Source organism: Natrix helvetica (assembly GCF_964273705.1).
Source record: "Natrix helvetica genome assembly, chromosome: Z".
NCBI lineage: Eukaryota > Metazoa > Chordata > Lepidosauria > Squamata > Natricidae > Natrix > Natrix helvetica.
The window spans coordinates 38,658,712-38,676,568 of record NC_138554.1 but is presented as its reverse complement, the minus strand read 5'-3'; the positions used below and the strand labels follow the sequence as shown (position 1 = coordinate 38,676,568).

General features: G+C 41.1%; 1 protein-coding gene across 1 annotated transcript in view; it reads right to left on the bottom strand.

Moving 5' to 3' along the window:
- Positions 1-13,376, bottom strand: part of HDAC5 (histone deacetylase 5) — a 118,048-nt gene extending 104,672 nt beyond the window's left edge. Inside the window, exon 1 of the mRNA XM_081970986.1 lies at positions 13,211-13,376. Within this exon, the coding sequence (XP_081827112.1) occupies positions 13,211-13,361 (151 nt within the window). The 5' untranslated portion in view covers positions 13,362-13,376. The remainder of the gene's footprint in view (positions 1-13,210) is intronic.
- Between the last annotated feature and the right edge of the window lie 4,481 nt (positions 13,377-17,857).

Genomic DNA, 17,857 nt, shown 5'->3' with positions numbered 1-17,857 from the left:
CAGCTTCAGTAGATAATATTGAAAGACCTTGATAAGTAGGCTACTCTAGTATGATTTATTTACTTTTCAAAATGTATCTATCCTCTTCAATAGTCAACCCACATTCTCCAAATGACTCACAAAAGAATGGGAAAATGAAAATATTGAAAGCAAAGCAAAGATCTGGAGGAAAAAACTTCTAGTCAATAAAGCTCGAGGGCTTAAAAGAATTAAATTAAAATTAAATTAGAAATGTTTATAAAAGCCTTACACATGATGACAAAACTATTTTGAGTAGCTTCTTTATAAACAAGGGATGAATAAGATGTATGCAACTATACAATATAGTTAAATTTGATTACAACTGCAATAAAGTCAAAGGCCTCAAGGAAAAGGAGTAAAGTTGGATTCCTGTACATCTAAGATAATGAACCTATGTTTGAAAATCTAGATGTAAATTTCGTACTACTTTCAATCACTGACTACATTAGCTCCAGATATACCCTCTGCTGTCACAAAGACTTAGTTTTTGATGGCCATAATGCAAACTTTAATTGGTTACAAGAATGTATAGATAGCATAAAAAGGCTGAAAATGAAAATGAAGACACTCTTGGTAGATAAAAGCATATACCTTATTTTTGGAGTATAAGACGCACATTCCCCACCACCACCAAAAAAAGAGGGTGAAAATCTGGGTGTGCCTTATACTCCAAATGTAGCCCCACCCATCCACTCTGCGTATTGCATTTTCGGGCAGCTCCAGACTGCGGGGATCCTCACAGATTTTGATAACGAGCAGCACAGATCTTTTTATCCATTTAAAATAAACCCTATCACCCTACACGCATTTAACTGGAGTGCGTAGGGTGAGGGGGGGATGATTTTCATAGAGGCAGAAGAGGGACTTGGCTGCTCAAAGAGGCTGGCCCAGCGCTGGTGCCGCTTGAGATCGCGGAAACCCTCCGCAGATTCACCTTCTCTTTCTTCCTGGTCAGATCCACTGCCTGAAACGCAATGTACTTTTTTGGCCTCCACACGCCCTGTTTTTGGAATCGCAGCGGATCTGGACAGGAGGAAAGAAAAGGTGAATCTGTGGAGGAGGGCACATGCTGCACGGCTCTGCGATGTGCATTGGGGAACAGGAAGGAAAGCATTTTCGGGTGGCAGCACCAGCCGCACGCCCCATTTTTGGAATCAGGAAGGAAAGTGTTTTTGGAACGGCAGTGCCACGATCCCCTCCCCGATTCCCAAAATGGGGTATGTGGCCGAAAATGCTTTCCTCCCCGTTCCCTGATGCACATCACAGAACCATGCAGCATGTGCCCTCCTCCTCTTCTCGGAGCGTTGTTTTGATCCCACAATCTTCTACAAGCTGCCTTTTCTAGGTGGAATAACGTTCTGCTATCTTTGCAGAGAGTTTCTCTTTTTTATTTTAAGGGGAGGAGGAAACGGCTGTGGGAGGTGACGTTAACCAAAGCATTGTTAAATGTCCTTGTACGGGACGATGGATCTGATTTTGCAAAGCGAGGCTAAGAGACAGTGTGCAGGGAGCAACAATGCTATGGAGCCCAGCCCAGGCTACAGGTTGAGAAGTGATCCACCGTGCCACTTTTGGTTATGCCCTTCACGGGGGTCTAGTGGGGAGAGCATGTGCCATGCTAGAGCCCCGCGAAGGGTCTGGGCCCCCACAGCAGGTGTCCCTCCAAGAGGGCTTTTGTGATCCCGAGTGGCACCAGCGCTGTGCCAGCCTCTTCGAGCAGCCAAGTCCCTCTTCTGTGTCCATGAAAATTAGATTTTTGCAGAGGGTTTTATACAAACTTTGCTTTGATAGCCTGTCAGAAGTTCAGCTACAAGGTTTCACATGGTCTAGATCAGGGGTGGGGAACCATGACCCTCCTGGCTCAGGAATTCAGAAGTTGAAGTCCACAAGTCATAAAAGGGTCATGGTTCCTCACCCCTGGTCTAGAATTTGAATATATTTTGATTTTTAATTTTAAAATGTCAGTTAGTTTCTTGTACTACTACAGAGATCCATTGTTCTTTCACCTCTACCAACTTTTGGCCATCTACCATATTTTTCGGAGTATAAGACACACCGGAGTATAAGCCGCACCCTAATTTTGGGGGAGGAAAACAGGAAAAAAAGTTTCTGCCTCTGCTTGGTATTAATCAGGCTAGCATCCTTACAGCAAACAGCCAATGGCCTGGTCAGCTTCAGCAGCCTGATTCAGCTGTTCCAGGCTGCAGAGATTGCCACACCAAAGCTGCCTGTGTGCCTCGCATTTTCGGGCAGTTCCAGGTGGCGTGGATTCTCACTTCCACTTGGATTTTGATAACGAGCAGCACAGATCTTTTTATCCATTTAAATCAAACCCTAGCACCCTATGTGCATTTAACTGGAGTGGGTGGGGTGGGGTGGGGTATGATTTTATGTTAAGATAATTCTGTTATGTTTGACCCCAAAATAGGAACAAGTATAGTATGTGCATGTGCAGGTCCAAATACAGAGAAATATATTTTAACCATAACTAAGGCAAACCAAACTCTCTTACAGAAATTCTGTAAAAGGGACTGGAGGGCAATGTGAACAGTGAATATGAATAACGACAAAAACAGTAAACTTTAAAACAGGTAGCAAAATGGAAGTCATATGATTGAATTATATAGTTTCAAATTTAAATGTATACTTTGCTTGTCCATTATCTTGTGCATGTTTTTGATTCCACTATCCAGACTTGCCACTAGAAGACAAGAGATAGTTGACTTTTATCAGGTAATTACAGAGAATGACTTTTATCAGGTAATGATCACACTTCTCATTGTACCTCTACTTTGGTACTTACATAAATTGGTACTGGTTACCCTAGATTTCCCCCCCTGTGTTTTCTGTAGTCAGCAGTTCTCCAGGCTTCAGAGAAGGGTCTGTATCTCCCGACATAACCTGGAAACCTATATATAGGCAAAGCATGTTCCTAGAGCTGCAGTATAGTCCCTCCCCTGAAAAAACTATTGTAGATTTTTTTTCTTCTATTTTTCATGAAGGTTAAAAATTGGGATCTGGCAATAATTCTGAGGTATCCATCAAAGTTGTTGCCTTCAAACATACATAAAATGAGATTATTGAAGATGTAGCCGACATGTTTGGAAGGTGCCCAAACAAATCTAAGCAGGTTATTTTAAATATTAGTGATCCCCCCCCCACCTGACTTAACGTTACTCATTCCATTTTCAAGATTTCATAACAAGCACCCTAAATTTTCTCCTCGTTTCCACCCTATCAGGAGAAAAAGAGACAAAAACATAGTTCCTAGAAATCTAATACTGAACACACAATAAATAAATAAATCAATTTAAAAAGTTCAAAGTGCATAATTATACTGTTTGATTCCTACTTTTGCCCTATATCCAGATTCTCCTTGGCAAAAAGCTAGAATTGCAGATAAAAGGTGAGCCCAAAATACTAGTGCAATATTGACAAGGATTAACATTTGTTTGGCAGTAGTAAGCAGCTTAGACCTTTGCTCTAAAAATATCCACCCAATATTCTTAGACACTGGCATGCTTCTTTATAGAGTCCCTTCTCCCACCCTCATGCTAAAGTATTTAATTTGCTTATAGGCTGTAAGTAGAATGGGTATGTAAAACTATCAGTCAACTAAGAATGGGGAAAGCATTATTACTAAACCATCTTTCTATGTATCAATAAGATGTAAACTTATGGAAATAGCCCTGGTTTTTCAGCAACAAGACAAAAACAATTTCCAATCCAGCTATTAACTTTGCAATGATTAATTATTCAATTACTGTTGTTTAAATTTCTAACCAAGCTAAAGGCTGGCTAAATATATTCTGTGTTTCCATGATTGAATTGGGAGTTGGTTCCAGAATAGTAATTTAAAACTTGAGTGTCATTCAGAAACAGGCCTAAAAGCCTTCAAATGAGAATATTTTTCATTTTATTTTAAAATCAGTTTTTTCCCTACCATGGCTGAAGAAAAAGGCCATGTCCAGTGAAAGCTCCAAAACCTGAAGAGAGTAGAATGATACCAGTGTTTTAGCAACAAGGCATGTGTGAATGTGTGCACATGTATGCATGACTCCTGAGGTGTTTTTTTTCTGTACTGATTCTATAAACATTGCTTCAACTCACCTAATCTCAACCTTCAATCATTTCCCTTTTTCAATACTTGCTGGGAAATGATATGTACTTTGAAATTCTGCCAGAGGATATAGAATGAATTATGGAAATCAAGCTGAAAGAGTTACATAATGCAACTACTTATTCCGTCCATGAAGTTGAATTTTCTGAGGTCAGAATCTGGATTGAGGAGAGGATCAGCATATACAAAGAATGACAGAAAGATTTAAAGCCTGGAATGTAAGAGCAAACAGCTGCTCTTTGCCGAGAATACCAAGAGCAAATATCCAGTTTTCTAAGAACAGGTCCACTGAAATCAGTAGATTTTAGCTTAAGTTAGTGACTAATATTTGTTTATTTAAATAAAGTGGGCTTGAATTTAATTTATGATATAGGACATAAGTGATGCAAAGCATGATTTTTGAAAATAACTAAAAACTCACCCCCCCCCCAAAAAAAGAAAGCCCCAAATCTCCGCTGCCATTTAAGTGATTATCAGAAGATAAATTTATTTTTATGACCTTACAAGAAGCCATAAGGGTGGAGGCTATATTTAATCCTAGGGGATAAGTCAGGGCCACTACTTAGAATGCCAGCCACTTCTTTGGGATGGAACTTTAAGCATCCTTTCCCACCGGTTAAACAGAGTTTAATCAAACTGGATGATCATAAAGATGAATTGACACCAAGTCATATAGTTTTAAAGATTGATCTCAGTCATTTGAATTGGACTTAAAAGCCTATCAATCACCAATATCATAAAACAGCACAGGTACTATGCTGCTAAAGAATCTCACTCTAGTCATCAGCTAGCATTTCGAATCGAATGCAGATTTGGGGTAATTTTTTAAAGACAACCCCACACAGAGGATAATCCATGTTTATCAGTCCTAATTGGGGTTAGAGATTTCCAAGATCTTGCAAAGAACTAGCAGTTACCTCAGTCAGGAATATCTCAGAAGCAGCAGAAAGAAGGCAAAGGTCAGTTAGGGGACAGACAATATATAGGGGCAGTGGAGTGTGTTGGAAGAAAAAGTTTTGGTTCATTCTTTTCCAGCCGGGATGATGAGATTGGCGCGACGAACGGAATGAGAGAGCAAGAAACAAGCTGCTGGGAAAAGAACGTCTTTTATTTCAGACCGTACCTGACCTGGAACCCAACAGTGTGGGGTTCCAGGTCAAATATTGGAATATGTGGTAGTGAGCTGGAAGCCCCTAAGCTTGGTGTGGTTCCATATGGTTTGTGGTTTTGAGGCTACCCACATGAGGCCAGGTTGTCAGAATGTCCTTTACAGACTTGCCTTCTGCTAAGCAGACGTCTGTTGTATTTAGAAATACTCATAGCAAATATTCCGATATTCCTTGTCAGGGAATTTCCAGAAATCCCCCAGCATGAACTATAAAATAAATATGAGATACAATTAAACCAGGTTCTTCCACCTGGCCCTCGCAGTCCCTTCCATAGTCCCTTGTTATGTCAAGAAAAAATCTCTCTTAACTCCCGCTCGTCTGTTTTGAGATCCTTCCTTAGTCGCAAGGGTGGAACTCTTCATGTCAGCTCTGACTCGGTACTGAGGTAAAGGATGGCCGGTTTGAAGTGAGTCCAATGATTCCAGAACTCTCTCTCCACAATACTCACGGCTATATCGGTGGTTAGAATAATCTGGAAGGGTCCGTTCCACTTGGGCTGTACTGTTGATTTCTGGGTGAATGATCTTATCCAGATCCAGTCTCCAGGCTCAAAGGGCTTCTTCCAGCAGCAGCGTCTGGGTTAAAGTGCTATGCTTCCACAAGTTGCAGAGTTGCTGGTGCAGAGCTGCAAGATATGAGGATAGAACCATATCCCCCCCCCTTCCAGGATCAGCGTGGATCTAAATCTTTTAGGGTGTTGGGGGATGGCAGCCAAAAAGGAGTTCAAACAGGTAGACACCTAGGTCACGGGGGATCTGGTTCTCGGGTGGAAAATGGCTATGGGAAGGGTTTGGGACCATGACAGGCAGGTCCCTTGACAGAGCTTGCCCAATAGGATCTACACACACCCACACCCACACCCGATGATGAACAGTGGTAAGGGGTTTGAAGGTTTTCCTCCCTTAGGTATAGCTTTCCTAGAGGAGGTATTGTTGGCTTGGCGCATTTGGCAGGCCTCAGATATACAAGTGGTCTCATAGGGCATACAAACTCATTTGATGGCATCTACCATGGCCTGTGTTCTACAGTGGTCCTTTGACTGCAGCTGCTGGTACATGAGCCACAGCAGGCAGTGAGGGGCTATTGGTCTATGGTCCAGGACTCGCCAAAACCCAACCTCAAAACTGGCCTCAAATTTCTCCTCTCAAGTCTCTGCTTTTGCCTCTTCAAGAATGTTTTGATAAGAGGTCCTCACACCAACCTTTAAGCTTGGGAGAATAGTGTGGTTGGCTGCGGATTGGGTAGCAACCCTTGTATTGGTTGCCTTTTGTGATCCAGACGTCATTCTTTTGTGGGCCTTGCAGTGTATGACAGCTTCTCCTAAGCCCGTGATGCATGAGTGCCATATCTGCCGACATGTCAGCTGTCATCTCCGTTGCACATGCATGTGGCAGCCAGTTGATTTGTGGCCTTCCAGAGGGCCCGGGGGGGGGGGGGGCGAAAACGGCCTCCCCTGGCCCTCAGAGGAAATACCAAGCTCAGTTTGGAGGCAAGCAGTGTGGTGTGGGGAGGGTAGGTATGCACACATGTGAATGTGGGGGTGCACTTCGCCTTATGGGTGCCAGCACACATGCACACGTATTTGGCACCCACCAATAAAAAGGTTAGCTATCACTGCCCTAAGCAATAGTATCAGCCCCTTCTTCCATAATTTCCTGTTGGTTTTCAGACCAAAAAGGTCTGGGAGGACTTCTGCTTTCTTTTAGCAATAGTACTGATCCCTCTTACCTAGGATAGGACTTTGCTCAGAGACTTTTGACAGGACTCCAGCAAAAGGACACTCTTTCCTTACCTTTCATTCACTCAAAATAAACTGATGCCCCTCTTCCCTCTGGTAGCCATTCAGGTATTTGAAGATTGTTATCATGTCTTCCCTCAGTCTTCTCAGCTAAACATACTTAAGTTTCTAGTCTAGAATGACTTAGGTTTTAGTCATTCTTCATGGCATTTAGTCTCCAGATCCTTTATCATCTTTGTTGCTCTTCTCTGCCTCTGCCTTTTTGCATTGTGGTGACCAGAACTGGACATAGTATTCCAAATGTGGTTTCACCAGTGTGGTGTAGAATGATGCTGCCATTTCCCATGATCTTGATATTATCCTTCTATGATACAGGACTATATTAGCTTTTTTTGTAGCTGCAATGTATTTGTTCATTCAAACCTAAGATGTGATCCATCAGAACCTAGATCCCTCTTACAGGCAATACTGTTGAACTAGGCATTGCCTATCATGTACCTGTGCATCTGGTTTTTCTACCTAAATGCAGGCCTTTACTTTTCTCACCTTGGATTTGTATGTTGACAGTAAGGCCCAATGCTCGAATCTGTCTATATCTTTCTGAAGATGTAACGACTATCTTATGACAGCAACTCCCCCCCCCAGCTTTTGCCTCATCCGCAAACTTGATGAGCACCTCTTCAATCATCTCATCTATCTTAGGTCATTTGTGAAGATGCTGAAAAGCATTGGGCCCAGGACAGAACCTTGAAGTGCCTCACTTCATGCTTTCCTCCATTCAGATGTAGTTCTATTGAGGACTACATATTAATTGTGTTTAGTTAGACAACTGCAGATTCATGTGGTAGTGTTACTGTCTATCCTACATTATTCTATGTTACCAAAAAGTACATTGTGGTCTATTTTTCAAATGCCTTACTGAATTCTAATTATACTTTATCACAACAATTACTTAGTCTACTAATTTAGTCACTTTATCATATAAGGCTATAAGATTTGTCTGGTGTGACTTGTTCTTAACAAACCTATGTTGGCTTCTATTGATCACCTTTGTTCATTTTAAGGTGCTCACAAATCTTGAATAGAACTTCATATAAAATGTGGCTCCCTAACTCCAATAATTGCAGATGATCCACGATAATACCATAGTTTATGGTATGAAACATTGTTGAAAAATCTAATAGGGCCAGGAAATGTGCACTCTGCCCATCCTGGTCCCAAGGTAGGTCATCTATAAGAGCAATCAATGCAGTTCTTGGAACCAAATCCCGTTTTAAACTTATCCAGAAGGGATAAGTTTTACTTAGGCTCCTCTGTAGCTGTAGTCCCACCGTCTTATCTAACATCTCTCCCAAAGCAAAAGGTTGGAGTCTAAAACAACTGCATTTTGATATATTCAGAAATAATCAACTTCCTTCAAAAAGTCTGACACCTCTGTTCCACCACAAAATGAAACATTCATTGTAACAAGACTGAGAGACCAATGCTGGGGAATAGTGTTGCATGACAAAACAAAACATGACAATATATAGTCATAATACAAGTTTAACCAAATTTAAATAAGAATATCTCCCAGATATACATCATGTTACACAGCAAAGCGGATTTAGACATCTGGCATATGGTTTCTAGGAAAAGAGTCAAGAAACTAATTAAAAATAACAGATGAAATTATTTAAACAGATATAAGCAGAAATTCCCAGTGCTTAATATTGCATATCAAAAGCATAGCATAAATATTTAAGTAACGATTAATGGTTTGAGAAAAAGAATGGAATAGGAGACTGTCACCAAATTTTCCATCATAATTTTTTACTTATGTTTTCTTTTACGTTCTGCTTTTGTCTCTTTATTCCTCATTCTTTTTATTATTTAAGCTACGCAATATAATCTTTAAAAAATCACCTCATAAATCCAGCCAAACATTTTGCTGTAGCCAAGTAGAGTGTTCTACAGAGAGCATTATCTACTTTCACAGACCCCCTACAATTTCAAATGCATCCCCTTGGCTTTGTGGGGTATTGCCCCAATCATCTTGTTACACTGTATGCCTTAGATGTCAGACCTAAGGCATACAGCTTGAAATCTTGTAGCTCAGAGGTCTCCAGTATCAGATTAGCTGTGAGAATCAGGAACCCAGGCAAGGAGACTGGTCAATATCTCAATAGTAGATGAGCTATACCACATTATCCTTTAGGAGAGGAAATTAGTGAACTTTTCTTATTCGTGTTGGGAAAAGATCGCCCTGTTTTTTCATTCTGTCTTCAATGAACTATGCAGCCTACCTTCTTCCAGTACAGCCTGCCAACTGTTTCAATGAAACCACCAATATATCCTGTTTAGTCTTCTAACTAAGCTAAACTAAACTAAGCCAAAACCAAAACTTGACCTTTCTTCTTGACTGTTTATTTGCCCCATTTAACTCTTTCCTATTTTAGATTATTGTAATTCCATAGTATCACAGTGGCCATGTCTGTCTCCAAAACACTGCATATACCAGATACTCCAACTACATCAATATATCATTGATGTATAACTTTGGTGTAGATACTGCAACTGCACCAAAGTGATACATCAATGGAGAGATCCAATAGGAGAACATTCTTGATCTACCATAACCATGATATTACCAGCTATGCTGGAGAAATAATGAAGCATTCCAATAACCTAATTTTCTCCTTTTGATTTTTAAAACAATAAATTATCAAACAAAAGTGCCACTGATTATATTTGACCAACTCAGAACTGGTTCTGATTTAGACCAGAACAAAGCTATATGAAAAAACAATAAACTAACAATGTTTACTATTAAATGCTTCAGCTTTGTCTCTTTCCTGGGATGTCATGTCAAACTCCTAGAAATATATATTACCTGTGATTCCCTCTTTGCAGTGTTCAGTTTGTACTGTATTCCTTATTCTATCAGATCAATATGAATTTCAAGACTTTAGTCCAGTTCACATTGAGTGCCATCATACTGAAGGATTGTATTTTCTCTGATTTTATTATTTCAGACTGCAGGTGGAGGTTACATTTTTGGATGCTACACTACACAGAATAAATCTTACAAGTAAGAAATTATCATATAGGGAAGTTCTTGGCCATTCTATTTCTTATTCTGTTAAGTTTCCTACTTGAAAGGAAAGCTTGGGTTTTGCATTTGATTTTAAAATGCATTCAGAAATGTGAACTCCCACCTGTACTCTGAAGTGGCACAGTCCATTCTACTGCCTCATTCCCACTGCATTTTGCCTTGTGTGTAGACCAATCCTGAAATCACCAAGGAAGATTATTATATAAGCATCCTGGGCAATATTTTCCATTGTTGAACTTGATCATGTAGATCATGATGGCTGCAACAAAATTAATTTTATATCAGTACATTCCAGAATAATACAAAGTGTAAACGCAGAAATATGCACAACATTTTTGAATATCCATGCATATATTATTGCTAGATTTGGATCTATCCTTCATTCAAAATCTCAATGTAGGATATGATGTATCTATTTTTTCCTATATCAATCTTCTTGGGAATTAGGCTTGCTGAAAAAAAAGATTTGCTCAAAATCACTACAATGGAAATGTAGAAAATCACTATGGTGGAACCTGCCTAATCATAATTCAGTACTTTAAATAGTGTACCGTTACGACTCTGTTGTTTACTATATAACCGTATATGAAATAACTACAATGCCTACAAAATTGTTCAAGAGTAAGGAAATTTTCTTTTAACTCCAATAATAGGTGTAACTGAGCTAGGAAAAATCCATAAGTGTTCTCAGTCAATAGTCCATCCTAACAAATTACATCTAAAGGATTTCTAGCAGATGTCAATTCTCCCATGTTTACTTCAGAAATCATACAGAATGGCAATTTGGTAAAAATTAAAAGGTCAATTAACTGAACTTCATGTCAAAAAAAACCACCCTTCTACCTCTGAATGTTAACAACTAATCTTAGATAAGATCAATCAATCAATCAATTGATCTTTTGATCGATTAGACAGGACTGCACTGTTCCAATGTGGAGGTTCTCTGAAATCTATAACAACTGAAAAAAGCTGATGCTGTAGAGTAGACTTGTCAATGGAAGACATTATCTCAATTATCTATGTACAATGATTAGGTTTACCATTATGCATTTCATGTAACTTTGCTTTGAAAGATGATTTAGAGCCACCCAATTAGACCAACTAGATATCTAGATCGCATGACACTAATACTACATTTCTAATTCCAATGTAAAGGTTTGAAGTTGTAAAACTTCCAATAATTTTGAACTATAAATATTGTGCTGCCCACATCTGCCTTCCTCCACCAAAGGTGGTTGAATACGGAATTTAAGGAAGAGACTCTTTTCTACAGTATCTCCCCAAAGAAGAAAGCATTGAAGATCCATTTATTTTTTATTTGCCTTCTTCATTGTGATTTCTGATAATCAATTATGTCAGTTATGTTTTAAATATTAGAACTCTCTTGGTTAAATATTATTGTTGGGTTCCATTGCTGATGATCGTTGTTTATCAATGAAGTCGGTTTTAAAAGGGCTTTTGATCTTAATGGCATTCGATAAATAAATAAGCAAACAAGCATTTACCAATGTACAAATCTACCATACTTGGAGAACATTCATTGTCACAGAAAGTATTTGAAGAATAAACAGATCCAAATTCATAGGCAAAAGTTTAGAGTGTCCTCTATCTATACAATATATGGATGGTCAAGTGCATTTCCTATGTTTAAAAGCAGGCAGCTACAGAAGGGTCTCCCCAAAAATGGTGCTTTAGAAAGCACTTTAGTTTGGGGCTCAAAGAGATTTGGGGCTCAAAGCACTATAAGCGTAAGTAGATCAAGCAAGGGGCTAATTACTTCACAGAATGAAATTTAGTCCAAGCCCAGTCTGTGCTATGGTTTAGACATCCCAAGTTTTGCAATACAAAATGGATTTGTGTCTTTTTCACTACACCTAATTTATTTCAAATAGTTTTCAGCTTGCTGCAGGACAGCTGGGAGGAAATGTAGAAAGTCCTTTTCCTCAAACAAATTAATTCAATCTGTGAGTGATATGAATGCATTAAAAGGGTAGGACAAAATTCAAAATAAATAATATATGCAGATTGACTAATATTTGTCAAAGAACACGTTTCTACTTTTATAGTTGACAGAATACAACTTATGAAGAAAAGACACAAGGAACCAAAATAAAGTTCTAAATGGGATTGAGATGCTTTTTCATTTTGAATCGAAATGTGCCTATTTAAAAAAACTCAACAAGTAGAACAACCTTTTTTGTTTATTTTCCTATCTTTGCTGATTAAGCCTTATGTGAAAAACACTGGAATCAATGTGGGATCAAATTTATATATCCTGCAAATCTCAATCAAAGGAGTAAATTAACCAGAAGATATTCAAATCAGTAAAGTAACTTTCACTTCTATTTAATTTTAAAAATGGAGGGTATTCAAATTCTGTTTGTTAAGAATGACATTTTCAACATTTTGTACTTAACCATAAGGCTTGTCCATGGAATATATAATATTAATAAAACTATATGTAATAATAAGAGCCTACACAAATGAAGATTTTTTTTTTTACTGAGGTGTTTCAGCAATGAGCAAAACACTGAAAACAAATTGTGAGGTGGAACATTGGAAGACACAATTTTACTAATGGATTTTTAAAAAATATATGCTGGGCCTCAACTTTGCTAAGAAAGTCAGTACCCAATTTTCTTTCTGCAGTTCTTCAATGTTGAAAAGCCATGATTCTTCCTATTACTGGAACACTTTTTGTTGCCTATATTCTGTGGCTAAATTCTTGGCTCAGGCTTCATTCAAATTAAATCATTATCACAATCTTTAATTACTTTCAACAAGGAAATGTGAAAACATATAACCAAGAATAGCAACACACCGAAGAGTTCTATATATTATTTCAAGGAACAAGCAATATTTGCACATCTGATCTACCATCTGTCTCATATGGGCCTAATTTTATGAAATGCCATGTCCCTTTGCTGAAAACTCAGATGCCATTGTTTATGGGCATCCTTCTATGTGCTAAACACCTCGGCCACTCAGATCAGAAACTAACTACTTATTTGATTGTTTTAACCTTAGTTAGGTTAAAGACAGATTTCACAGATTTGCATAAGGCTTACCTGCCACAGGTATGGCATGGATCTGTGCCCGTGACAGGAGTTCCAACGATGGCTCACGTCCAGAAACTCCATCTGAAGAGAAACATGATTCAGTTTCGTAAATTGTCTGCAACATCTCTGGCAGTCCCCACACTGAGGATACAAGAAGCATGCCAAAGAACAATTATGCTCTGTCGTTATTCCACTTCAGTTTGCCTTGATGACAATCCGTTGCCCAACTAAAGGGGTGTATCTTGTTATGCTAGACTGTCAACTCAAACCATCCAACATTCTCCTAAAACAGCTGCAATCATGCAGGCATCCATCCTCCTTGGAGAAGGCTATCCTTGAAAAAGTTAAATTGTTTCACAGCAATGGTGTGGTGTGGTGAGGAGGAAATCTCCAAGACTAAATCAAAGCTCTCAGGAGAGAAAACAAAAATACTTGCAGATGAAAATCTCCTTTCAAGAAGATAGCAGCAGAGGTGAAAATTGTTTCATCCACACCAGATTGAAAGGGACAGGACTTGCAAGACACAGGAACAGGCTGAGGCAAAAGATAATAGAAAAGGAGGAAATGTCTTATATCTTAGTCGTGATTTATTTTACTCTGAAAGGACAGATTTAGCAACATCTTCTTAGAACTCAGGAGAAGTCTCTAAAAAACAGAACATCCCTAGAGTGATAGATTTATTTTGAAGAGGTTCCTGAAAAATAAAGCAGCAGCTCCTTGCCATTCCTACAAGGGGCCCATTTTTTGTAAGATGCAAGAGTCTGCTCAAGTCACACAATTGTTTCCCAACCCAGTCACCAAATGATATGGCTTTTGCTGGGGGTGACCTGAAATAGAATGTCAGGGAGGAACTAGCTATAAATAAACTCGGCTGAGCTTTCTCCAAGCAGGGAGGGTTCAGGCAAAGGAGCTGCCTGCCTATCAGAAGCTGGATTTCAACCCGGGATCAGCGGAAAAAGATTCCCTGAGGGAAAGGCTGTACCGCTTGCCAACCGAGAAAAGGAAGGCGACACAAGAACAAAAGGGAAGGGAATGACCCTTTCTGTGTTCTGGATGCCAGAGTCCACCTACAGACATTGCCTAGCTGGTTAAAACACTTTTTCAAGCACAGAGATCATTGAAACAACAGCAGTAAAATGGCAAAGGCTATAATCTTAACTCCATATTTGCAGAAAAGCAAAGCTGAATACAATCTGCTAAAAAGAAAAAGGAGGAAAAACCACAACAACCAACCATAACTACAATTATGTCCTTAAAAGCAAAATGTCCGTGTCTTGGATAAATTATATATTCTACGCATATTAACATGTATTCGTTATTACCACTGTTCCTAAATAGTTATCTAGAACAATCAGATGAATTTTATGTTTTATATTTTATGTGATGTGAACAACATTTGCTAATTCTGACAAAAGACTTCATTAGCTGAAGAACAGACAAACATGGAGATAGTTAACTAAATTCAGTGAAATTGCTGAAGAGATGTAAATTGCTGATTTTATATTTCTGTTCTTATATTTGCAATCCACAAGTGTGTGGACCAACCTCCAGGAGTTTTAGTACTGGCCAAACTGTCTAGGGAATACTGGAAGCTGAGATTCATCTTCAAGGCACCCAGATTGGAGACAGCTGTAAGAAGACATCAGAAAGAAGTTGTTCCCCATCACCACACTAAACACAAGCACACACATTTTTTATAACTCTAGCATCCCTTCCACAAAAGCAGGGATACACAGCATATGGCTCTCTATTAACAATTTCCATGATACCTTGCCATTGACCATTGACCATACTAGTCGGGGACAACATGACTTGGAATTCAGCATCATCTGGAAGTTCTCAGTTACTTCATTTCTGCTAAATCCTGCAACACAATCCCACAAAAACTATGTTTTTTAAAGAACATGCAAGAATGCAACTGTGCAGCACAAAACACTTTAAAGTTAATTAGGCTTCCTCTAATTCCTCACCTTCTGAATGCAATATTTCAAGATAGTGAAATAACTGAAGTTTTTACTGAATATACTTAGAATGGGGCGTTGGTTCTTACCTGATACGCCCCTTCTCGAGGCAGTGGAGACAGCGGTCATGCATGGGTTAACTCAGTCAGTAACCAATAGAATTGAGTCTACCAAAGTGATGTCATCGCCTCAGAGGAGTGTCCTCCCGCTTTTGTGATGAAGGATATAAGTGGACTGCTGTGCGTTAGTCGACTGCTTTCAATCCTCCGATACTTCAGCGTAGCTCCCAGAACGCACTCCGCGAACTAGGCCAGGAACCAAAGGGTGGGGATGACCGCTGTCTCCACCTGCCTCAAGAAGGGGCATATTAGGTAAGAACCAACGCCCCATTCTCCAACGTTGGTGGAGACAACAGTCATGCATGGGACGTACCAAAGCTGGGCGTGTCCCTGGGTGAGAATGAGACTGGACTAGGAGCTCAAAGAGGGAAGAACCTGTTGAAGGACGCGCCGTCCGAATGCCGCATCTGCCGACGTGTATCCAGTGGTGTAGCGTGGGGGGTGCAGGGGGGGCCGGCCGCACCGGGCGCAACATCTGGGGGGGGGCGCTCGCACTCGCAGCTCTCTGCTGTTGACTTGCATGTATTTCAAGGCTGAATTTGAATTGAATGAAGCCGAGGAACGCTTCCCACGTTTAATACAAAAGAGACGTGAGCAGGTCTTCCCCGGGGTCGAGAGCACGAAAGAGGGCCAAAGTTTTCTTCTGCAGATCTGGGTCTCTTGAAGACTGCTGGGCAGGGCGAGGGACGTTAATAACGCGATACGTTTAAATTAGAGCAAGTGAAGACCTCGGGCGGCTTTCCTTTTCCTATTTTCCTAGAACCGAGGGAAGAAAATGATTCTGCTTCGGGCCTATAGAGGGCGCTGCGAGCTTTGCTAAGGAGGACGGCTGCTTCAGAGCTCCCTTCATGTCCCGAGTCCAGTGGCGTAGCGTGGGTTGCCACGGGTTAGGGGGCGCAAATTACTTGCCTTGCCCCGGGTGCTGACAACCCACGCTACGCCACTGCGTGTATCTATCCACCTTATAATGGTGGATAAAGGAAGTAGGAGTCGCCCAGGTGGCCGCCTTGCAGATCTCTTCCACTGAGGCCTGACTTGTCCACGCTGCTGATGTAGCCGCGCTGCGTGTGGAATGCGCCTGTGATGTTGGATGGAGGCGTGAGGTGATGCGCCAGGTAAGCTCTAGTTATGGTTGAACAGATCCAGCACCCAACCATAGATGGAGAAGCCTTCAGACTCTTGTTTGTGGGATGGAAAGACACCAAGAGCGCTTCGGTGCGCCTGAAGGCGGCCGTCCTAGCAATATAGATCTTAAGAGAGCGTCTTACGTCTAACCTGTGCCATTTGTGTTCGAGACTGTGAGAAGGATTAGGACAAAAGTTTGGTAGAGTGAGATCTAGAGACCAATGAAAAGCCGAATTGACCTTTGAAACAAAGGTGGGATCAAGTCAAAGGACCATGCGGTCAGAGCGAAAGGTACACAAGTCGGAATGGATGGAAAGGGCCGCCAATTCTCAGACCCGTCGTGCAGACGTGATGGCCACCAGAAAGATTGTTTTCAATGTGAGGTGGTGCAGGGAGGCCGACCTGAGAGGCTCGAAGGGTGGTCCAGTGAGAAAGTCAAGGACTTTGGTTAGATCCCATGAGGGGAAACGGTGAATGACAGGAGGGCAGAGATTAGACATGCCCTTAATGAAGCGGCGTACATGAGGGTGCAAGAAGAGCGGCTCATCCCGGTGAAGAGAGAGAACCGAAGAGAGAGCCGACACCTACCTCCGTAAGGTGTTAGGCATTAGCCCTTTATCTAGTTCCTGTTGTAGGAACTCCAAAACCTGGGAGACCAAGGCCTCCAGGGGTGAAACCTCTCTAGAAAGGTACCATGTACTGAAAGTCTGCCACGTTGACTCGTAGATTATATTAGTGGCTGGGCGTCGAGAAGCCTGAATAGTTTGAATTACAGTTTCAGAAAGGTTTGCCACCCTCAAGACCATCCGCTCAGCCTCCATGCGGTTAGGAGGAGCCAAGATAGCTCGGGATGGTGGATGGAGCCCTGGTGCAGAAGAGATGGTATCGGGGGAGACGGCACGCTGGGCCGACTGAGAGGTTGACTAGGTTCGCGAACCATGGGTGGCATGGCCAATGGGGGAGGAGTAGGATTAGCTCGGCCTCTTCCTCTATCATTTTCTGAATGAACCTCTGTATCAGGGGGAAGGAAGGGAAGGCGTACAGGAGACCGTAAGTCCCTGAGGCTGATCTGTTGTTCCTGAGACAGGAAGACTTTCCCCTGAATGGAGTCGATGAGGGCTCCCAAGTGCACTAAACGGGAGGTGGGAACAAGGTGGCTTTTCTCCTGATTGATGGAGAATCTCACCTCCTGAAGCACCTGCAAGGTGTCCTAGAGATCCCGAAGGGCCTGGTTGCGTGACCTGGATAACAGGAGAATGTCGTCCAGGTAGCAAAAGATCTGAATGGGTCTGGCACGTTAAGTGGGCTGCTACAACTGACAATGAGCTTGGTGAAGACCCTTGGGGCTGATGATAGCCTGAAGGGGAGAGACTGATACTGAAAGTGACGACCCGCATAGACAAAGCGGAGGAACTGTCTGTGTTGTTTGTGAATGGGTACATGGAGGTAAG